General features: G+C 46.1%; 1 protein-coding gene across 2 annotated transcripts in view; it reads right to left on the minus strand.

Annotated features, from left to right (window-relative positions):
- TNPO1 (transportin 1) overlaps window positions 1-24,668 on the minus strand; it is a 1,970,728-nt gene that overhangs the window by 633,054 nt on the left and 1,313,006 nt on the right. For both annotated transcript variants that reach the window (XR_011280658.1, XM_069627508.1), the window contains exons 16-17: window positions 7,977-8,135; window positions 7,812-7,899 (exon numbers count right to left, since the gene is read on the minus strand). Coding sequence is in view for 1 of the 2 variants with exons in the window: in XM_069627508.1 (XP_069483609.1) it covers window positions 7,812-7,899; window positions 7,977-8,135 (247 nt within the window). In the remaining variant the exon portion in view is untranslated. The remainder of the gene's footprint in view (window positions 1-7,811; window positions 7,900-7,976; window positions 8,136-24,668) is intronic.

A 24,668-nucleotide genomic window follows, 5' to 3' on the forward strand; every position in this document is an offset into this window, starting at 1 on the left:
AAGGGAAAATTTTCCTATGAAAAAGCGAAAAAAAGCACTAAAGCTCGAGAGCAATAGAACGAGGATCCCAACACATGAACGTGCGGTAAAAATCTGAAGATGACTGCCAGAGGCGGGGCTTGGGGAGGTGGCAGTCATTGGCTGTGGTCAGTATGACGCAGAGATCAGTGATTGGTTACTACTACGAAAGACAGATCAGAAACGAAACTGATACTGATTTTTCTTTACCGAGGATTCCCAGCCTGACGACGGGGAATATTCATGAGCATGTGAATCCATGCCAGACCCCATGCTGGAGAAATAGGGCTTACCTATTTCCATTCCAAAGCATGTGTTCATGCCTAATCAATACAATTATTTTTATACTTTGCAGTCTAACCTGAATTATTAAAGTGCTCTGTGTGTCTCATTGAACCAATACATCACCCCACACCTTCAAGAGTCTAGGCCTTACTGATCAGTTACCTACCTTGATAGTGTTGCTAGATGCAAGTCCCCTTCCCCGTTATCTATAATAGGGTGATCACTGCGATGAATCCCAGGGTATTGTCACTGCTCCCATAGGGGGACCCCTTTCCCATGAGGCCAGGGAGTTGAGGCCACTACCAGATAGCTCCCCTGGGGGGTGGAACTCAGCGGGTGGATCTCATGGGGAGGGGAAAACCCATTTGGGCCCAGTGACAACTATCTTGGGAGAATGCGGTATGCACTCCTTCCATTTCTGTTCGCTTTATATGCTTACCACACACAGTCCTCTGTGGTCCCCCACATGACTGTGTATTTATGTAAGGTAAAAGACCCCATCCAAAAAGTCCATACTGGGACGAGGAAGAGCGAGGGCTACCCAGATGGAGTTCATGCAACCACGGACACGAAGAATAACAGACAAGGAGGCAAACGCCTACCGCGCAATCAACATATGTGGTACAGTCAACTAGTTTTAGGGCCAAAGACAAAAAGGGAAGGATGACTGTGCAGTTTGTCAGATCCTCCCTGGAGGAACCGAGAGCCAGCTGGATGCTCCCTGTGGAGAACAGGAAAGGCTGACAGAGCCTTGCCTAACACACGCAGTGTTCCCTGCGGAGACCCGCGAGAGATCAGGAGTCTGACCATGCAGTGAAGGCGTGTGGAAGCCCATAGCAGGAAGTAGCAGGTCCACAAAGCTGCCCGAGCAAGCCAGTAAAACCACAAAAAGGTACTTGGGTTACCCATACCGGTTGGTAGAGGCAAAGGAGACCGAAGGAGGCAGTTGGGTAAAGTTGAAGAAACCCTTTCTCCCTCTTACCAGTACTTGAAGAGTCAAGAAAGACATGAGAAACAGTGCCTGGCAGGCTCATGAAACAGGCTTGTGTACAACATGCTATAAACAATAGAGAAGGGTCTGGGACCCATATGAAGTCGGCGAAGCCCCGCAAGAGAACTACACCAGGGTCTAGGACGTATATGAAGTTGGGGAAGTCCTGCAAGAACAGCACACAGGGGTCAAGGACCCATATCAGTCAGAGGAAGCATGCAACCAAGGGGTTGGGGCCTACAGCAAGTCAGGGAGATCCCGAGACAGCACAGTGGTCTGGGACCCACACAAGAGAAAGGGGTGTGAAGTGAAGATTCCGTGTCCGGACCCATTGCTAAAAGAAGAGACACTTTCTTGAATTCAGATCTACAGTCAAGACGGGCAAGTTAGTGAACTAGACTTGATGTTACATTTGTGAACCAGAGAAAGAGACTCCCACACAGCCCCCACACTACTTGGGAACTGTGTATTTTGTGAAATAACAGACTGCAAAAGAAAAGGGGAAGACAAATCCCCATCCATCGTGTTTTTGAATATTTGTATACGTTTGTAGGAACATCCAACTGCAATAACTTTTAAGTTAAATAGGAGAACAACTCATTGTAGTTCCTCATCAAGAACTGAACATTGAATTGGCCCACAGAACGAGAGAAGCCTTTTTCTGGATTAAGATGACACCCAGTTTTTGCGTAGTTAATCTAGAATATAAGGGACGGAAATTGGTTTGGACACAAGATGGCAGACATTTTACTTTATTGGACATCCTGACAGATTCCTTAGTCTTTTTGAGGTAGAGCAACCCCTTGTAGACATAGGGAAAGATAGGTTTTCTTTTTTCTTTACTTTTATAAAGCATGCCAACAAGCATGCCACCATAGTGTCACACTCTCACTTCTGCACCCTTGCATCACTCAGAATGTTCCCCCAGGGTTGGTTTCGAAAACCCATCTTAACACTGCTGGGGATGGTGGGGGAGGTTGGGAGGGACATGAGAATCAAAATTATCAGTGCAGTGATTCAGGTTTTTTTTTTAAACAAACATTGGGCATTGCAGGGCCAGAGCGTAATAGTAGTGGGAGAGGATGTAGGAAGGGAGTATCGGGGTTGAAAGGGATTGATACAATTTGAGAGTTGATGAGACTGGAAATCCTGTGGTTGGGTGAAGCGCAGAGACAACAAAGAGGAACATGAGGAGTAAGATGAGAGAGGGGCACCTGTAGGAGGGCGGGAGGCTGATGGACAGGATAGAAGGTAGGGAGATGGAAGGATACACTGCAGGAGAAGTAGTGTGGCAGAGAAGAGAAATACTTTGCGATGTTGCAGCTGCCTGCTCCACCCCTTCCTTTCCAGTATCATCATGGCAGCCAGTCTGCAGACGCTAGGCACGAGTCCTGAGGACAATGGGTGAGCATCAAGGCAGAATGGGGAAGCTCTTGCCCATTTGCACAGCACCTTTTGACCTGCAGACACTGATCTGCCGGCTTCCCTGTATCGCTGCTGCCTTCCACACCATCTCCTGGCATGGACCATCATGGAAGCAGGCCCACAGGGCTGGAGCGAGGTGGGTATCTGAAGACATGGGCGGGGGTCAAGGCAGGCTGGGACAGCAGAGACTTTCACACTTTGATATTTTCTTTCCAGACTGCCTTGTTGCTCGATATTTCTCTTGTTCAGGTATTTTGCCATGGTGACCGGACCGCCATTTCAATTCTTCAGACCTTTCTTTGTGCCGACATTGGTTGTTCCTTCTACCGCAAATGTTTAGTTTTTGTGAAAAATGGATTTTCTCTAGTAGACCTTTAGCACCCTTTCGAGTTGATTAGGCCTCATCTGTGTGGTTTACACACACAGATCTTTTATTACCATGCTTTGACCTTTGTGTTCTTCTGGTCTTCCATTTTCTCTCTATTCCGAAGTACAATTTTAAATCAAAGGCCTTAGGTGACCAAAAGATACGAAATGTAATTTTAAAATCACAGGGACAACCAGCAACCGAATGCAATCTAAGAACGTGGCGCAATAATGATATGTAGGTTAGAACTTAAAGTGCCATGAGAGAAGACCAAGTAGACCGTGCATAGGCATTGAAGTTAGATACTTACAATGCAGTAGGATGCAGATCAGGCGGATGAAGTAGGAACTGGTCAAAAAGGGAGGCTTTAGGAACTACCAGGCCTCAAAAGGATCAAACAAACCTATCCCATGGCTTAGCTGCCTTTGGCTTGGATGCGTAGGGACAGGTAGTATGTAAATGGCGCATGACCAGCTGGACCACTTAGGAGGCCGTATGGCCTGCAATGGCTCCCAAGCTGTGAAGGGACAGGTAGATTTACATGCCTTTAAGGTGTGGCAGGGGCCTCTAAGAGAGCTGCAGACGAGAGAATCTTCACACTCTAGCTTCTGCAGAGATCCAGGAGCTTTCTCTTATTTATAACAAAAAGTAATCCCTATAGTAGTTTGACTAATGTAAGGGTGTCCAACTAAACAAGACCTACAGCCACTATTGTCACACGCTTCAATAATCGCCTATTTTCCCTTGCATTGCAGTATTTGGGATAGCTTGGGGTAGCCTGCACTTTAGGAAACGAGAAGGCGAGGAGTTTTGTTGGCGTCCCAGATGGAGATGTTACAATTCTGCATCCTGTGCAAATAAGCACAAATAAAGATCTGGGCAGTGCATATGGGAGGCCCCCTCCGCCATCTGCACTCCAACTGGATAGGGGTGACAGCAAGGGAAGCTATAGACGTTGAAGCAACTATATAGAAGATCCATCCACTCAAGATCAGTGAAGATATATGTGCAGGCTAATGATTTCCGTGACCTGAAGGATTGAATCCGAGCATCAATACTACCCCGGACATGTTTTCTTGGTTAGAGAACCGATCTACAGAAGACACCGTTTGTCCTGTTGTATGTGGAACCTTGAAGAGAGGCTCCTAGATCCTGAAGAAGGTCAAAGTACTAAGAGGACCTAGGATGGTCCATGCTCGACCGAAACATATGTAGATCCAAGAGAGAGGAAGTAAGATCCACTCTTTGAACATCTGATTATACATTTTGTTATAAAAAAAAACAGTGATTTAGTGAGGAGCGTTGTTTATGTTCTAGTGTGAGAATAGAGGTCACACATTTTTGTATGTTTTCATTAATAGAATATATTTGTTGTTGTGTATGAATGGTTGTATGAAAGATGATACACTGGTGTTTTTCAAGATATGTTGTGGAAATATGTTTTTTGATTCAAGTTTTTGAATTAGGAGGTAATATAAAAATAAAACATATATTTTTCTACTGACAAGAAGTATTGTAGTATTTGTAGCTGTTGAAGTATTGCCTCTAGCCTCATATATAGCTAGGTCCAGTGCTTTTTCTTAAGTATTTGGGAGATGCCATACATGTTCATGAAATGAAACATTGCATGGCATGTCCTTCCCCATCAGTTAACTCACCTGTGGAAGAGCAATAGAAAAATGTAATAAATAAAACTATACACTGAATATGGGGATGGAAGAGATTATGAATAGCAAGGGGGCTGTACCAGGAGGAACTTCCTTGATAAAGGAAAAGCAGGAAGGAAAACATGTTGCAGGGAGTCCCTTTTGTGCTCCTAATGTTTATTATTTTTCCTTAAATCTTAGACTTTCGTTAGGGCACCCCCTTTTATATTGGCACCAGTCGGACTGTACATATGCGTTTAAAGTGCAGACTCTTGACTTTTAGCCAGACCCTGGTGACTAGGGCAAGGCCACAAACTTGAAGCCAACGGATCTACTGGTCTAAATCAGAACTCACAAATGACTGTTCATCTACAGCAGATGTGTCATGGGTGCAGAGATCTACACCCCTCGCCTGAAGAGGCTGTAACTGGAAAGATACCAGCCTGCCATGTTTTACCCAGAAGAGATTAGTCCGGTGATGCCTCATGGACAGTGACATATATGGGGGGCCAATCGCTGGAGGCAAAGACAGCTATTGTTCTAGATTAGGTGGGAATTCTGCACCTGAAGGCCCAGTAAAGTACCTTTTAACCTAGTGGGGTAGATCACCTGGTGCGCATTTAAGGAGTGCATTTGAAGGGTGGGGCAGGTTAGTAGATTCGGAATGAGCTCATACTAGGATGCTGTTAATTTGTCTTGTAAGACTAACTAATCAACCCTTTCATGCACCTCATTCTCAGAAACTCACACAGTTCTACCAATCAGCTGAAGGACTTCCCTCAAACACCACTTTGTTAGAACGTAAGAGTCCTTTTGAAACCCAACAATGTCCAGGCCAAATCTGCTGAACTTCTCACATCAAAATAATTTCCTTGTTAACATTTGAGGTGGCGGCTGCAATTGTTTTAAAATCTCATTCAACACCATATCCCAACTATTGCGTTATGCATGATCTAGCCACCAAAATTCCCATGCAGATTGAGGTAACCTCTGTACATCATATTCTAACTGTTGAGATGGTTCATTTATAAACAATTAAATACAAATTGCATTGTTACTGCAACAGCAAACTGCAAACTCAAGTACTGATTGTTAGATAATTGGCTCCAAAGTGTGTTATAGCTAATGGAAATATGGTAGAAAGCACAACATTAAAGGGATGGTCTAGTAAAAATTTTTATTTAAAAAATAGATAGGCCACATAAAAAAAAATATACTAGCATCCTCCGTTTTAAAACTTCCTATGTAAAATTTTGAGCTATTCAAGCTCAAAATTCGAAAAAGCAAGCACAGGGGCGCCGCCATTTTGTGAAATGGAGGCCCTCCTGTGCTGGCTTTTGCTTTTGCGGCACTAATGAAGGAAAAGCCAGCCAGCTTTAGTAAACAAAGTCTACCGCTGGGTGGCTTTCCCTTCATTAGTGCCGGGACTCGGAGGACGCGGACTGGAGACCAGAGCAGGAAAGCTGCAGCTGAATCTCGGTAAGTGCTATTTATTTTGTTTTTAAAAAATAAGCACTAGCTGAGGTTTTTTTTCTAAGTTTTCCGGGCTGGAGGAGCCCGGAAAACTTAGAAATAAAACCGCAGCTTTAAAAACGTTGTATTTATGTTTGCGGTCGCTTTTGAAGCGACTGCAAACATAAATACAACGTTATTGTGTTGGAAAACGCTGCGGTTTTAAAACCGCAGCGTTTTCCAACACAACCGCGTGTGTTTCTGCCTGCTGTGGCTATCACTTTGGGGAGCACCGGAGACCCAAAGTGAAAGCCAGAGCAGGCAGAAACACACGCGGTTATGTTTACATGCCGCGTAGTGTTTCTAACTGCAGTTGATTTCCCATTTGGGGCTCTCGGGCTCCCCGTGGGAAAGCAGATTCAGGCAGACACAACGCGGTTGTTTTCCGCAATGCCGCGTTGTGTCTGCCTGAATCTGCTTTCCCCACGGGGAGCCCGAGAGCCCCAAATGGGAAAGCAGATTTAGGCAGACAACGCAGCATTTAGCATTTCCCATTTGGGGCTCTCGGGCTCCCCACGGGGAGCCCGAGAGCCCCAAATGGGAAATCAGCTGCAGGTAGAAACACTACGCGGCATGTAAACATAACCGCGTGTGTTTCTGCCTGCTGTGGCTTTCACTTTGGGTCTCCGGTGCTCCCCTGGGAGCACTGGAGACCCAAAGTGATAGCCACAGCAGGCAGAAACACACGCGGTTGTGTTGGAAAACGCTGCGGTTTTAAAACCACAGCGTTTTCCAACACAATAACGTTGTATTTATGTTTGCGGTCGCTTCAAAAGCGACCGCAAACATAAATACAACGTTTTTAAAGCTGCGGTTTTATTTCTAAGTTTTCCGGGCTCCTCCAGCCCGGAAAACTTAGAAAAAAAACCGCAGCTAGTGCTTATTTTTTTAAAAAAAAATAAATGGCACTTACCGAGATTCAGCTGCAGCTTTCCTGCTCTGGTCTCCGGTCCGCGTCCTCCGAGTCCCGGCACTAATAAAGGGAAAGCCACCCAGCGGTAGACTTTGTTTACTACAGCTAGCTGGCTTTTCCTTCATTAGTGCCACAAAAGCAAAAGCCAGCACAGGAGGGCCTCCATTTCACAAAATGGCGGCGCCCCTGTGCTTGCTTTTTCGAATTTTGAGCTTGAATAGCTCAAAATTTTACATAGGAAGTTTTAAAACGGAGGATGCTAGTATATTTTTTTTTATGTGGCCTATCTATTTTTTAAATAAAAATTTTTACTAGACCATCCCTTTAAATGTGAACTTTGTGACAATCATAGCAACATATGATATGCAAGGAATCACCAATAAAAATTGATAGGGTGGAGGTGTAAATATTTCTTACGAAAGAGGCGGCACAGGCTTCCCATGTCAACATAATGAAAAATTAAGATGACGCATGAAAAATATCAAGATTATTCGAAAACCTATGGTGGAGCGACATGAGCACAAGACTTGCAAATGGCTATTCGATAGGATGAGAGTATTGAACTTTAAACATGTTTACTTTATTTAGAAATCTGACTTTTTTCATTTGATTACAGAAACAACTTCTACAGTAAGATATAAAGCATGTACATACCAATACAAGGCTTCACATGCTGAAAGCATGCTTTTGTGAGGTCCCCTAGCAAGGCAAAGGAACTCTGCCGCACCTCTGGCATTTTGTCCTACAAAGAAAGGAATATATGTAACTTTTGATTTTCAATTCAATGTCATGTTGCTTTTTCTCATTAGCAGTACTCACCTGCATGCACTGGTACATTAATGTTAAAATGTTGCTGCGAGCTACGAGTTGTTCGATGTTGCCTCCAAGCCCTTCAGCTAGGCCACTGAGCAGGTCGAGAGCCACAATCATGAAATCTTTATCAGGAGATTCATATTGTTCGGGTTGAGCATTGTGCAACTGCAAAATAAACCATTTTAAAATACAGACTGAGCATGCACAGAAATCTGTCCAAAACTTCATGTAGTAATATCAACAGTCAGTGAAAAATACATACATGCTCCTTGCCCTCCATCTAATGTGCCCGACCACACTTACTTCAGAATAAGTCTGCTTGATAAACCTGCATTGTAAAACCTAAAGGATGAAGGTGGACATTTGTAACAGGTGAGATATTGAACCGTGAAACAGACCCACAAATGCTTCCCTTTTCTAGACAGTTCCTGACGAAACAAATGTCTGTCAAGCTGTTAAAATGGATTTTCAGAATCAGCCCTGTGAAAGTGTCCCGAGAGGCCACCCTACTTGATGGACATGGTACTTGACACTTCAGTTTAGCCAAAACATCAAGGCTGATAAGCTGAGCAGTAAATCAGACCTCAGGAGCTATGGGGTGGTGTAAAAGTACAGTGTGCCACTCAAATCAAGCTACACAGAAGTAAAAAAAACATTTATTAGACCTTTAAAAACTCCAAGCAGGTAAAGTTAAAGGTAAGTATCTGTCCATAAAATAAGCCCTAACCACACCAGCAACAGGAGGAAGGGGTCGATGACCACCCCCACACCCGTGACAGGAGACATTTGTACCATTCCACATGCTGTTTTGATTTTGTCCTTTCATTTCACTACAGCGCCACACTGAGGTAAGACATTTTCTGCTGACTGTCCGCCATAATCTACAGAAGAAAGTATACAGGGCTATGCGCCCACCTTGTTCAAAAATAGATTTCTGTGAAAATAGTTTAAAAGCTTGGTAAGCCAATATTTAGATGATTAAAGGGAGCAGAAGAGAAAAGAATGACTGACACAAGTCGTTAAGAAGAACGTCAGAAAAGAAACCTCTTCCGTCCCCTGCACTCGCATAATCTATGGGGTCAGTCAGTATTTAAAGGGAATTTAGAAAGAGTTCAAATGATTCATTCACGTCTTCATCAAAAAACATTCATGAGTTCACAATGTTTAAACAAAAATTAAGTAAGCTTTTTAATTATACAGTAGTTTGTGTGCTATTTTAAATATGTAATAGTACAGTTAGCTCAACGCGTTTCAGGAATTACAAATCACTTCTTCAGGACCAAGATACAGTTCAATAATTTGCATTCATCATTTTTATGGTTTCAAGCGTCATCAAAATATACAAGGTAAATGAAAAAAGGCTAGATATCAGGATTGTGTTTCACAGAGTGTTTAGTGACAGTTTAAAAGATCATGTGAATGTCATTTCTATTATTGTTGTTCGCTCATAGTCACACCTGTCACTTGCGCATGCTTCGTTCTCAAATTCAATCAATGGGTTGCCTGGCAACTTAGTGTCAGTATAATCTTCTGAACAATAGTTTGAACACTAGGGTGAAAGTTGAAAGATTACCATTTAAGAACGTATAATTAGTGGATGGAATTTCTCATATTTTCTTATAGTATAACATTGCGTTATCTTTAAAGTAGTACCTGGACGATGGTAAAACGGCAGAAGTGCTACAGGAGGATTTATGAGCACTTATTTCTCTGACCTCCTCCATACTCAATATACTCACGCCCAATGTCTCTTTCAAACACTAACCCAGCTTCTTTCACCTCCTTCACCTGATCCTTCCATTAACTCACCCTTATCAGCATCTGACCTCACAAACTTCTCGTCTTCTAAAGTTCTCTCTCTACGCCAGGAAATTCTACCATCACCCACTTATAACCCCTCTCTTTCACCATCCAACACCATCTCTAACTTCACCCCTGTCTCTGACTCCGAGGTGGTTCTCCTCTTAGCCAAAGCTCACACCGACCACTGCCCCCACTGACCCCATTCCTTCCTCGCTCATCCCTAAAATCTACCCGTTGCTGGTACCGTTTCTTGCCTCTTTCCTCAATATCTGTCTTTGCACTTCTACCTTCCCCTCTGCTTTCAAACATGCCATCATCATTCCCATCTTAAACAAAAAAACACTGCCAACGCCCTTCTTGTCTCAAACTTTCGTCCTATTTCTCTTACCCTTTCCATCTAAACTCCTTGAGCGTCTTGTTTATTCTCAAATCTCCTCATTTATCTCTGGTCCATCTCTTCTTCCTCCCACTCTCTTCTCACAGCTCGTTATTCTAAGCAATCCTCCGTCCTTATTATTCTCGACTTATCTGCTGCTTTTGACACCTTCGATCACTCTGCTTCTCAATTCTCTCTCCTCCTTTGGCTTTTGTGTCTCTGTTCTATCGTGGTTTTCCTCTTACCTAGCCAAATGCACTTTCGCTGTCTCCTGGGGTGGCAACACCTCTTCCCCCTCAATCACGGTGTTCCTCAAGGATCAGTACTTGGTCCCTTCCTATTCTCCTTATATACCCCTTTCCTCGCCCCCATAATCTCCTCTTTTAGACTATCTCACTGCTTCTATGCTGATGACACTCAGCTCTTTCTTTCATTCTCCTCTTTCACGCTTGACATTCACTTTACTCTCTCAACTTGCCTGTCTGCTATCAAATCCTGGATAACCTCCCACTTTCTCACTTTGAATGCCGGTAAGACCGAAGTCTTATTCTTTCCCGCAAACACCTCTCCCACCACAGTCTCCTCCCCCATCCATCTCCTTTCCCCCTTCCAGCATATCCATCTCCCCTACAGGCCGCTATCTCGGCCTCTACTTTGACTCTAACCTTTCCTTTGCCCACCATATCGCTCACATCCCGCACCTGTCGATTCCATCTCTACAACATTCACAAAGTCTATCCTTTCCTTACTTTCCACGCCTCAAAACTACTCATCTCATCTTTAATCTTCTCTCGACTTTTCTACTGTTCTGTCACCTACTTTGGTCTTCCTCACTCGGGCCTTGCTCCTCTTAAATCTATCATTCAGCCATTCGCTGACTTTTTGTTCTTTCTTACCGTGGGTCGATCTATTCTTCTCTTGTCTCACTTGGTTGGTTGTCTTTCCACTCTCAACTTAAATACAACTTTCTTTGCCTAGTGTTCAAATCTCTATACGGAATGGCCCCTGACTATCTTGCATCCCTCTTTTCATTCTACTCTCCCTCTCGTTCTCTCTGCTCCTCGGATCTCTTTATACCGACCGTTCCCCGTCGTCCCTGCGCTCAATCCCACTTTTGCTCCTTTCAGCTCATCGCCCCTCTTCACTGGAACTTGCTCCCTCCGTCCCTCTTCGCTTTATTACTTCTTACTCCGTTTTGCTCCTCTTTAAAAATTCACCTGCTTCAGTACCCCGATTGTTACCCCCTGTACCCGATCCATGTTTTGCTCCACTGTTCTTATGTACTGTTGATCTCTTATGTAAAGCGCTTTGTAAAAAGGTGCTATAAAAAGAATAAAATGCAAAAATACTAATTACGAAGTATTCAGGTCCATACAGTGTGTAACTGCCTGTGGGGAATCAAGTAGTCACCTAATCAATCAGTGTCACATATGTGCAGAATAAAAACAATATAAATGTAGACGAGGAATTAAAAGGCTTACCTATGTATCAGTGTGAAGCTTATGAACATTAATGTACCGTACAAAAGTATTGGTTTGCAGTCATTCTATTGAAAAATGGGATGTCGTGCAAGTATAACACAATCTACACGAAAAAGTTGTCTAAGTGCAAAACTGGAAGAGGCTTCTCAGTGTTGAATAGTCATGAGCGGGCTACTCCGATGGCAGAGTTATACTGGAAATCTTAGCGTTCCGTGACACGGATCAGACTCGACGGCGTGCTATCAAAAGGATAGCATGCTGTATTAGCAAAAATTCACTGAAGTCCATGGTTGTTCTAAATATTCGTAGTAGGAATAACTTACTAAGCGGTCTTCTTAGGATGGCAGGCCAGTAGTGTGGGTGCTCTCCGTTGAAGGTAACTAATGCCGAGAGTTGTAACTAGGTTACCATAATGTTAGGTTGCTACACGTTTTGAGGGTGTCTATTGGATTGCCTGAAGGACCCCAAAAGGCATGCATCGCCACAGCGAAATCGATATTCTTGTTTAAAGATGGTTACGGGTTAAATGTCACTGAAAATCGAAGAGTCACGTAGAATTATAAAAAGGCTTCTTAGGAAATCAGTTGCATTATGCAATACTTTCGGACGGCACATTAGTGTTCATAAGCCTCACGACGATACATAGGTAAGCCTTTTAATACCTCGTGGACATTTAGATTTTATTTAATCTGCACATATGTGACACTGATTAGGTGACTACTTGATTCCCCACAGGCCATTACACACTATGGACCTGAATACTTCATAATTCCTCCTGTGGGACATCTACCCTGTTACCATCGTCCATGCACTACTTTAAAGATAACGCAATGTTATACTATAAGAAAATATGAGAAATCCACTAGTCATACGTTCTTACACAGTAATCTTTCTACTTTCACCCTAGTGTTCAAACTATTGTTCGGAAGAATATACTGACACTAAGATGCCAGGCAACCCATTGATTGAATTTGACAACTAAGCAAGCGCAAGTGACAGGTGACTATGAGCAAACAACAATAATAAAAATTACATTCACATGATCTTTTAGACTGACTAAACACTATGTAATACACAATACTGACATCTAGACTTTTTTCCTTTACATTGCAGATTTTGATGAAGCTTGAAACGATGAAAATGATTAATGCAATTTACTGAACTATAAGGAGATTTGCAATTCCCGAAAATCGTTGAGCTAACTATACTACGACATTTAAAATAGTACACATACTACTGTATAATTAAAAAGCTTATTTAATTTTTGCTTAAACATCGTTAACTCAGGAATGCTTTTTTGATGAACACTTGAATGAATCATTTGAACTCTTGCTAAATTCCCTTTAAATACTGACCGCTCAGTTTATACACATGCACGGGACGGGAGTGTCAATTGAAGACACTTTTCTGATGTCCTCCATAATCACCCTGTTTTTTCAATGGGTCTATGCAGTGCTGAACATATGCAAATGGTTGGACTATGGAGATGGGTAGAGCCTTATACATACATATACATACAACTATATGGCGCAGATTATGGCATATGTTGTTTTTGAAGTTCAAAAAGGGACATCGACTGGGCGTGCTTGTAATATTACCCCCCTAGCATGACGTCTACTGTACCCATGATCCCTCACGCGTCAATGTCCCTCAGATTGTTAGTTTCTGACATGAGTGAGTATGACATGTATGCGTGGAGAATAGGTACGTTGTGATGAGGTGTGAAACATCTATGATTTGCCCAGAACCTTCAACTTCAAGAGGGGAGGAAGGGGTGGGCGCATGTGGATCTAAGCAGATACAAGCATCAGCAATATAATTACGGTAATTAAAGTCTGCCTTCTGAGGCTTGTGGATCTGCTTAGAATCACATACTTTGCATAGATTAGCGAGCAGTACTCGGAGAGAGTGGTGGGTTGTTTCAAGGTAGAGTGGCAAAAAGATATTTTAACACTGCTTGAGCCACATGTGTGTCACCTTTAGAATGTGTATCTAAACACTAGTGTTATGTTAAGGTATGAACTGAACTCCAAGTGGCAGCTTTGCAAATGGCATCTAAGAGCACATTTGCGATGAAAGCTAGAGTAGCCTCTGTGTCCAGAGTTGAGTGTGCTCTGGGCTTGAAGGGTAACTTTCTCTTAGCAGGAGAAAAAACAAGTTGGATGCATCTGCAATCCATTTTGAGATAGCCAATTTACATATACGATCACACTCTATCCCTGCAGTTCGATACAAAAGAACTGTTTTTCTGAATGGTTTAGTCAGGTAATACAAGACAGCCCTTCTGATATCTAGGTCATGTAGGCTTTTCACTGCTGCATTTATTGGGATTTGGGAAAAAGCAGCAAGTTCTATGGATTGATTTACATAGAACTTGGTGATGAATTTGGGAGAAGATAAAGGATGTGTGCGCAGTACCACCTTGTCCTTGTGAATAATGACAAAAGTATCTTGCACTGAAAGTGTTTCAAATTCACTAACTCTCCTTATTGATGTTATAGCGACAAGGAAAGCAGTTTTCTATGTTAGATGTTTAAGACTGTCTTTGAGCATTGGCTCGAAGGGGGTCCCTATTAGCTTTGTAATCACAATATTCAAATCGCAGCCGGGAGTTGGATTTGAAACTGGTGGGTGTAACTTTTTAAACCTTCATGAATGCTTTCACCACAGGCACCTTTCACCATGAAACTTTACTTTGTGATGTGGTGTAGGCTGAGAGAGCAGCTTCGTGCACTCATAAGGAATTGAAAACTAAGCCTGAGTGTAACATTCTAAATAGTGTACTATACGTGAAGGTGAACAGTAAATTTGATTGATGGTAGACGCTTTACAGAATAAGAAAGTTCCATTTGTTAAAATAGTTGTGTCTTATATTTGGCTTGCGCGTTTAATTTAGACTGTCCATACACCTTTGGTTTAGGTTTAGATGATGAAACTCTCTGATCTCCGGAGCCAAGCTGCTAAGTTCATCGTCTAAGGGCATAGGTGGAAAGTTGTTCCTTGGTACTGTGACAGGTCGTTTCGGCACAGTAGTTTTACTGGAGGACAAGGACATCTTCAGTAGGTGTGAAAACCAGGTTCATCATGCCCACATAGGAGCTATCAGGATCAAGGATACTTGTTCCCAATTTAGTTTGTGGACTAACCTGTTGAGAAGTGGAGTTGGGGGAAAAGCGTACACAGATTTCCCTGGCCAGTTCATTAACAGAGCGTTCCCCCCCTTGGATTTTGTCTGACGAAACCTGGATGCATAGTCCTGGCATTGTGTAGCAAAGAGGTCCAAGTCTAGAAACCCCCTAGTTTGTGAAGACGTTGAGTAGAACATCTGCATTCAACTGCCATTTGTGTTCCGATGACAGTTCTGGACTTCAGCTTAGTACGTATGCTAGGCAAATGTATTCCACTGGAACATGTTGTGCCAGGAGAAACGTTTTTTAGTGTCAAAAGCCAAATGTTCTGGGCTAGTTTTGACAGCCCTGGAGAGTGTGTTCCTCCCTGCTTGTTTCTGAAAAAAATGGCTGTGCTGTCTTAGTATGAGCACTGTCTTCTCTACTAGCTGTTTGAATGCTTATAGAACTTTGAAGACTGCCATCAGTTCTAGAAGATTGATGTGTTTCTTGGTGAACGCTCGTGTCCACACCCCATGCGCATTGTCTTAGAGAAAATGAGCTTCCCACTCTGATAACGATTAGACTGTAGTGACAGTGGCCCTGATTGCTGGGGTGTTGAACGGCTTGTCCTTTAAAAAAAGTTTTCCTTTTTTCACCACTGCAGAGATAGAACAAGAGGATGCGAAACCACCACTAGATCGACTTGGTGACACTGCTTAGGACCATTGTTTCATTAGCCGTTCTTACATTGGACAAATGCACAACCAGGCGCGTGGCACAAAGTAAATGCAGGAAGCCATCATTCCCAGACGGTGCATGGCCATTCGCACGGTTACCTGATGACCAACTGTGTATTGAGGGATTTGAAACAGCAGGTTTTGTATCCTCTCATTGGAGGTGAGGTGTAAGCCGTCTTCTGTTTGAATTAGTTCCCCTAGAAATTGTTTACCTGACAGGGCACTAGAAGAACAAGTTACTCTCTTACCTGGTAACCTTCTTTCGATGGGATGGTCCGACGACGTATTCCATATCTATGACAGTAATCACCACAGCTGTGCTGCTTCGGAAAATCTTTCGGCGTCTGCGTCAATGACGTCGATACCTCGCCCTTGAGGACCTCCTCCGACAGCCGACGTCACTGGATGTTACAAGTAAGACGCACGACACCCGTAGCCTCAGTTGTAGTTTTTTCCCCAGAACGTGTGGCACCAGTATTTTGCCATTCTGACCACACAAAGCCTTGCGAAACCGTAAGCTGCAATCGCATAAGAAATTCTGTAGCGGGGAAGGCAGAGAGGGAGCGATATGGAATACGTCGTCGGACCATCCCATCGAAAGAACGTTACCAGATAAGAGAGTAACTTGTTCTTCGAGGGAATTGGGTCCTCCGACGTATTCCATATCTATGACAGACTCCCAAAGCAGTACCAATGCAAGGAGGAGGGAAAAGAATTTAGAAAACAGAAATTTAGAATGCCCAATCAAATTGCGGAGTAAAGGACCGCCTTGCCAAAGGCCAGATCCTGCCCCCAGATGGAATCGAGGAAGTAGTGTTGTACAAAAGTATGTACCGAAGCCCAGGTGGCTGCATCACAGATGTTCCCAATAGGAACACCCCTCTGTAGGGCAGTAGAGGCAGCCATACCCCTGGTAGAATGGTCCCGTAGGCCGACCGGTGGGTCCTTACCCGCCATGCGTTAACACTCCGAGATAGCCAAAATAATCCAGCAAGACAAAGTCTGTTTCGTCACAGCTTGTCCCAAACGCTTTCCAGCGTAACCAATGAAGAGTTGATCGTCCATTCTGATGCGTGAAATATGAAAACTTAACGCTCTCCTAGGATCAAGCCTATGGAGCCTCTCCTCTTCCTTACCAGGATGTGGAGGAGGATAAAACGCCGGAAAAACAACTTTCTGGCCTAAATGAAATTCCGACACCACCTTCGGAAGAAAGGAAGGACGAACTCCAAGGACAACCCTGTCCTTATGAAACACAGTGAAGGGTGGCTTAACTGAAAGTGCCTGTAACTCACTCACTCTGCGAGCGGAAGTGACCGCAACCAAAAATACAGTTTTAAGAGTTAACAGTCTCAAAGGGCATGAATGCAAAGGCTCAAATGGAGCACCCATCAGAAACTTGAGAACAAGGTTCAAATCCCAACCAGGCACCTGGAAAGGTGACGGAGGGAACCCATTAGTGAGCCCTTTCAGAAACTGAGAAATTAAAGGAATTTTAAAATAGGAACACTCTTCAGACGAGCGCTTAAATATGGACAGCGCCGCCAGGTAACCTTTAATAGTACCCACTTGAAGGCCCCTGTGGGCCAAAGAAAGCAAAAAAGACAGAACCATGGGAATGTCACATGCAAAAGGATCCACATTCTTAACCCTGCACCAGTCGCAGAACTTACGGCAACGGTACAGGGATTTTGTTGCGGGCCGTCTGGCCGAGTGCAACACCTCCCATCACGTCTTCAGGGAGGTCCCAATCCTTATACCTCAATCTTGAAGGTTGAGGGATCTGACCTCTGGATGGAGAACCTGACCCCCCTCCCGTGAGAGCAGATCGTCTTGGTAGGGAACACAACGTTGAGGGCAGATGGACAAGTCGAGAGGGTCCGGGTACCACTTCCTCCTGGCCCACCCAAGAGCAATGAGGATCATCCGGGAACCGAACCTCCGCAGTACTTGCGGGATGACGGGGACTGGAGGAAACGCGTACAGCAGTGGGAATGACCACTACACCACAAACGCGTATCCTAAGGCTCCTTGACACTGGAGGCGAAGAGATCCACTTGAGGGGCCCCCCAAAGGGCGAAGATCTCCAGGAGAATCTCCTGAACCAACTCCCACTCGTGAGAGATCGTGCTCTGCCTGCTCAGAGCGTCCGCCGTCTCATTTTCGTCTCCGGCCAGATGAACTGCAGAGATCGAAACTTCCTGCTGGATTGCCCAGAACCAGAGCTGCATCGCCTCCTTGCACAGAGGATGTGACCCTGTCCCCCCCCCCCCTTTTTGTTGAGGTAGTGCATGGCCACCGTGTTGTCCGTCAGGATCAGGACATTCTTTCCTTGCACAGTCGGCAGAAAAGCCTTCAGGGCTAGCCTGACGGCCCTCAGCTCCAACAGATTGATATGGAGTCTGGAGTCCGACGGCGACCAACGACCGCTGACTGTCAACTCGTTGGCATGAGCTCCCCATCCCGTGAGGGATGCGTCCATCACGATCGTCACCTCTGGCAAGGTAGCCAAAATGGAGCCCCCTTCATCAGATTGTCTTCGATGGCCCACCACAGAAGGTCCTGGGCGACCAAGGACGGCACCTGAACAGAGTCCGACATCCTGCCGGAGGACTGAGACCACTGGGTCTTGAGTGCCCATTGCAAAGATCTCATCCCCAACCTGGCCTCTGGCACCAGAAGAATGCAGGATGCCATGAGGCCGAGCAACCTCATGAACTCGAACGCTGTGAGACTCTGGGCAAGCTGAAACTTGTGCACCATCTGCTGAATGTGATGAGCCCTCACCTGGGGAGGAAAATACTGCCCCCAGGGACGTGTCGAGCACTGCTCCGATGTACTGGAGCCTCTGAGTCAGTGTCAAATGGGACTTCAAGTTGAGGGAGAAGCCCAGCTTGTGGAGGGAGTGGCAGGTGACTGACAGATGATCCAGGACTTGCTCGGGAGAGCGCGCCCTGATCAACCAATCGTCCAGGTAGGGGTAGACGTGAATCCCCCCTTTCCTGAGGTGCGCTGCCACCACTACCATGAGCTTGGTGAAAACCCTCGGGCGGAGGTCAATCCGAACGGCAGGACCTGAAACTGAAAGTGCGAGTTGCCAACTGTTAGGCAGAAACCTGTGCAGTTCCCTCTGGGACCACTGCAAAAGATTTAGGACTACAGGTGTTTGGCAGTAAACCCACTTGGTAGCAGTCTGTACCACACGGATTCACTTGGTAGCTGTGGCTGAGCAGTCAGACTTCTCTCAAGAAGAGTTAAACAGTATACAGAGTATTCACAATAGGTCAAGAGAACACAGTAGAACAAGTAAAAACTGACCAGGGCTTGGTGTAAAAGAGAAATAATTATTTATTTAAAACCACATCTAGAAAAACACACAGGCACTAATAGTAAGCAATTCAAAAACACGGTCACTAAAAGATATACACTCCCTTAAAAGAATATTAGACAAGTCTTAGGTAAAGCCCCACTTATTTTCAGACAGCGGTGAGCACTTAACGTAGATGGCACTCTAATAGTTCGTTTTAAAAAGGGAGAGAAAAGCAGAGAACAAATTGAAACAGATCCCAACACTTTTATCAGAACATAACAAGAGAGGAAGGCAAAGTAAAACCGTGAAGCTAGAGTTCAAGAGGCCGGATCCACTTTCAGAGGATCCAAACGAAATGTGTCCAAGGTCACACGGTTGCAGTGCACAAAAGTCTTGAAAAGGGTCAAAAAGGAGTTGGACCAAAGAAAGGGACCAGTTAAGAGGGTCAAGGCGGCCAGCCCAGTCCAGAAGGTTAAGGGGTTATTATTACCTTGTAGCAATCTTTAGAAAAGGAGGCCTGGTGGACACAGAACCTTAAAGTGGTAAGAACGCTCCAGCGAGGGCAGTTGTTCCTGGCAGCAGATGCAAGTCGGTGCTTCGTCCGGGGGAAGAGAGGATCTCGTCGTGGAGGAAGACAGGAGTCCATTGCACTGCCAGGGAACAAACCAGCCGCAGAGTTTCTCAGGTACAAGGAGCGGTCCGGTGATTCGCGGTTCAGTGGTGAGTGGCTATCCGGCTGCCGGGGTGCTTGGCACTGGCAGTTCGACCACAAACCGGGCTGGGCTGCGAAGAAAAAAAGGTAAACTGGTTGTGCCCACCAGTCAGGGGAAGAAGCCTTTCCAGCCGGGAGATCTTATCTATCGCCGGGAAGTGGTGAGTCGGTTCTGCAGGGTTCCACCGGTGGTGTCATGGTGGTAGGTCAGCTCAGCTTCTCCCTCGTCGGATTCTCAGGTCCTGTGGCGAGTTCTGAAGTTCCAGTCCCCAAAGCCCTGCTTTTATGCAGAAAACCCCCATTGACTCAGCCTAGCCGTCACTCAAACATGCTAAGTGGTGAGACGGCCGGCTCACCACTTGGGCCAATCACACAAGAGTGCGACTTGAGTTCCCAAGGTAACTCAGTCCAGGGTGCCTAAACACCCTCCCATACCCCCTGTGGTACCCAGACAGAGTGGCACCACTTTTGGAGGCTTCTGTGGAGAAGCCTGCCAAAAAGTGGAACAAAGGGCACAACTTGGGTTGGAGTCACAGAAGAGAACACAAACGCCATTTTAGAATCGAGTCTTAGCAAAAAATACCAACCGGAGAATTAATATTAATTAAATAAACCAGCGGTATGTTCGAGGCTATGAGAATTAAATAATTAAAGTTGGTAGCCTCGAACAATGGGAAAATCCCATAGGAAAATATTCACGGTCGAATACAACAAGTAGTTTCCACTGCCACCAGCCAAAACTCGATCAAGGGGGACGGAGACGTGCCCCCTCGACTAACAGACCCCGGGAAAATCGAATTGCCCCGACCAGTACGTCCACAATATGATGGTTTGTACTGGTTTCTGTTAATATTTTGGGACTAGCAAAGCCAATGGTGACTTCACATGCCCTGGGAGACAGTCAGTCCCAGGGTACGGAGTCTATGGTGGGGTGTCACTTTGACACCCCTGTGTTACTGCACGGAGGGTGCTGTGCAACACACATCGTAAAAACACATGAGACCCTATGGAGTAAAGGGCCCCATAGCCCATAAAACTCATTCACAGTCAAAGGAATACCATAAATCATGTCCAAGAGTGGGAAGAAGAGAGTCTCACTCTTGGCAGGAGGAAAAAAACAAACTCCAGAAATCCAGCAACGCTGCTGGGGGACTCTAGGTTAGGAAATTCAGCTTAAAGAGAGAATTCTCCCTAACACCAACCGCGAACCTCAGGTACTTCTTATGCTTTGGATGTATCGGCACATGAAAATAAGCGTCCTTGAGGTCGAGAGACACCAACCAGTCCTGAAGTTGAAGGGCCTGGAGGACTTGAGAGAGAGTAACCATCTTGAACTTGTCGTTCCTGAGGAGTTTTTTCAAACCGCGCAAATCCATGATGGGTCTCAATCCCCCGTCTTTCTTGGAAATCAAAATATAAGGGGAATACCATCCGTTGTTCCTCTCCGCTACAGGCACCAGTTCTATGGCGCCTTTCTCCAGCAAGGATTGAATTTCCTGCGCAAGGAGCGGATCTTGACTCTTCAAAGAGAGATTTCCCGGTGGATTGTCTTGAGGCCTCTGCCGGAAAGGAAGACAGTAGCCGTGGGTTATGATCTCCAGAACCCACACATCTGAAGTAATGGCGCGCCACTCTTCAAGATGCTGCGCCAGCCTTCCCCCCCAACCCGAGAACCATGGAACATGGCCTCATGACTGAGCTGAAGCAGCTGCAGCGTTGCCTGAGGGCAAAGAGGCAACAGCCCGAGCGGCCTTGGCACCTCAAGTACCTTGTTTTCCACCTCTGGCACTCCTACGGTGGCCCCTTTGACTGGCAGCTCCTCTCGCTTTACCAAAGGATGAGTAATAACGAAGGGAACCTCCCCTCCATTGCTGTCCCCTAGGACGAAAAAGCAGAGGTTGTCGAACTGCAGCACCCAACGACTTCGCTGCAACTTTTGAGGTCTGCAACCTCTCGAGGCTCTCGTCAGCCTTGCTGCCAAAAAGATGTTCCCCGTCAAAGGGCATGTTGAGGAGCCGGGCCTGCACATCAGGAGCAAACCCCGACTTCCGCAACCACACAAACCTGCTTATCACGGTGCTCGCCGCCATGGACCGGCTGACGCAATCTGCCATGGCCAAACCCGACTGAACGACCTCACACATGGCATCCTTGCCATCCTGAACCATGGCAAGGAAACCATCCCGTTCGTCCCTTTCGGGAATATGTTCAGCCGCTAAGGAAAAACAGTTCCACAGAGAGGTCCGTGAAAAGTGACAAGGCACATACGGAGTTGGCCGCCACCCCCTGAAGAAAACACTTCCTTCGCTCAGCCGTCAAACTGCTTGTCGTCCCCATCAGGAGGGATGGTAGGATACGACGCCTGCTTTGCCGGGGCCGTAGCCGCTTGCACCACCAAACTCTCCGGAGTGGGGTGCTTGGACAAGTAGCAGGGGTCGCTACTGGCTGGGCGGTATTTTTGCGGCAAAGACTTGCCCACTGCCGGGAGACTCTCCGGAGCAGTCCAAGCCGCCACCACCCTCCTCTGTAGAGCCATATGAAACGGCAGTACCGGGTCAGTTGGTGGACCAAGGTCGAGGATATCCGTAAGGTCATCCTGAAGAAACTCCCCCGGGGGAGCAGACCATCGCAAGTACTCGATGACCCTCGACATAAGGCGCCGGTACGTGGAGTCGGCATGAGTGCCAGGCTCAGGCCTACAAAACTCCACCTCTGGAGAGGTGTCTAGCCCACTAGCATCGTGCAGGGACTGCCTCAGGTCCTCAAATTGGCTATGGGTCGAGAAAATCTCGTCTGGCACCGTATTAGGAACCATGCAATCATCAGAGCTCTCATCCACCTCTGAAATAAACTCAAGATGGCGGTAAGAAGGCACAGAATGTGAACCAAAGCCATGCTTGACTTGGCCAGAGCTTTTCAAGGGGGTTCCACCAAGCCTCAGGGTACCCCCGTCGACACAGCCTCGAAAGGCATCGAGGGAATCTGCGTTGACGCCGAACATGGCGCCGACAGCCTCGATGGCGTCGACACAGTCTTTGAGGCCGGGGCCCCGAGCGTGTCCTTCGACAGCCTGGGCGCCGATTACGCTGACGACTTCTTCGGAGGGGGGGCCTCGAAAGAGTCCGTCAACGACCTTCCTCGAAGACATCACACGTTCACACGGTCTCAAGCGCGTCGAGGACCGGGCCCTGGACCGGGCATGATGAGAACGATTCCCCTTGTCCGAGCGGGACCTCTCCTGCGAATCGTGCTGACCACCCGAGCCCGAAGGCGTGCGAACGGTGTCTCTCAACCGATCACGATCAACCCCACTCTGAGTCGCGGACTGACCGGTGCCCTGCGATTCGAGAATCGCTAACATTTTCATCCCGAAGGAAGCCCATTCCTCCGGCGTCGCCTGCTTGGCAGGGTAAGCGACCCGCCGACGGGCGGAGTCCTCGGAGGACGGGGAAGGCGACCGATGACGGCGCTTCCGGGAGTGCCTCGAAGAGGCAGACGAGTGGCGGGACCGACTCCAGGACCGAGACCCACTGGACTTCCGACGACGACGCAGAGAGTCGCCTCTCGAATCTTCCGTCGAAAGCCCCGCAGACCTCGACTTCCGTGGCTTAGACACCTTACCTACCGATAACAACTTCTTGCACTCCCGCAAGGCTTTAGACGTGAGGGACTGGCAGTGGACACAGTCATCCGTGTCATGGGCCTCCCTGAGGCACCAGAGGAAGGCGTTGTGCGAGTCCGTAACAGACATCTTGGACCCACAGTCCCTGCACTTCTTAAATCCCGGACGCGGGGTGGAAGACAAGGTAGACATCTTCACGAAGAATAACTTCACAAAACGAACAGGTTCAAAGAACCGAGAAACAACAAACTCCAAAGAGTCGAAGCGCGCCGAGATCTCCTAAGCGAACACGTTCACGGAAAAAACGGAACTGAGGTTATGGGCGTCATGCATCCTACTTTTAACATCCAGTGACGTCGGACGAGGTCCTCGAGGGCAGCGTATCGACGTCGACGCCGAAAGATTTTCCGAAGCAGCACAGCTGTGGTGATTACTGTCATAGATCTGGAATACGTCGGAGGACCCAATCCCCTCAAATTTACTTTTTCTTGTTGATTGAGAAGCCTAAATGAAACAGCAGATTGACTGTTGAGTATTTTGCTGACACAACTGAGACGTGTCTCCTGTTATTATTCAGTCGTCTAGGAAAGGGTACACTGGTATGGACTGCCTCTGTAGGTGTGCGGCCACCACTGCAATTACTTTGTAAACACTCATGGTGCTGAGGCTATGCCGAATGATAGCACTTTGAATTGGTAGCGCTCGTCTTCCACTTTGAATCTTATGTATTTTCAGTGTGGTGGCAACATTGAAATATGAAATTATGCATCTTTTATGTCTAACGTTGCCATGTAATGAATAATTTCCTGCAGCCTTGTCATCCTGAATTTTTGTGGCTTGACATACGTGTTTACAGGAAACAGGTCTAAGACTGGGCACAACGTTACATTCTTTCTTTGTACACAGAATAATACCTTGGTTTTCTTCCAGAGGTGGAACCAGCTCTATCGCTCTGTTCTGTAGTAGCGTTAAAACTTCTTCTAAACTCAAATGATGTCCTCATGACATTCTTCTTTATCGAGAATGATGGTGCAATGTGTTTCTAGGAATTCTACTGAATAACCCTTGGCCACAGTCGTTGGCACCCGGCGATCCAATGTTATCCCCTCGCATGTGTGGGTGAAAGATGTTATGCGACCCCCCTACTGGGAAAGCTTTGGAGGGTACCTGGGCTAGAGCGTCATTTGCTGGAGGGGGCAGTAGAAGTTAACACTCTGCTCTGTCCTTTACCTCTCCTAAACCGATGCTGGTTGACAGCTTTGAAAAGAGGATTGGTTTGGGGGATTAAACCAAGAAGACAAGGAGGCTCTAAAGTCTGACTGAGGCTCTTGAGAAACTCCGAAATGAACGTTGAGTATTGAAGGTGCCTGGATGGAAGGGTTTATTAGAAATTTGCCCTAGTGTTTTAGGGTTTCATACTCCACCCTCGTGGTCTCTAACGGGTCATCTACTGCATTGCCAAAGAGGACAAAATCTTCAATAGGCATGTTTATTAAAGTTGCCCGAGTGTCAGGTTTCAACCCTCAATTCAGAAGCCATGAATGATG

The sequence above is a fragment of the Ambystoma mexicanum genome, chromosome 6p, assembly GCF_040938575.1.
Source record: "Ambystoma mexicanum isolate Mex_15411 chromosome 6p, UKY_AmexF1_1, whole genome shotgun sequence".
Lineage (NCBI taxonomy): Eukaryota > Metazoa > Chordata > Amphibia > Caudata > Ambystomatidae > Ambystoma > Ambystoma mexicanum.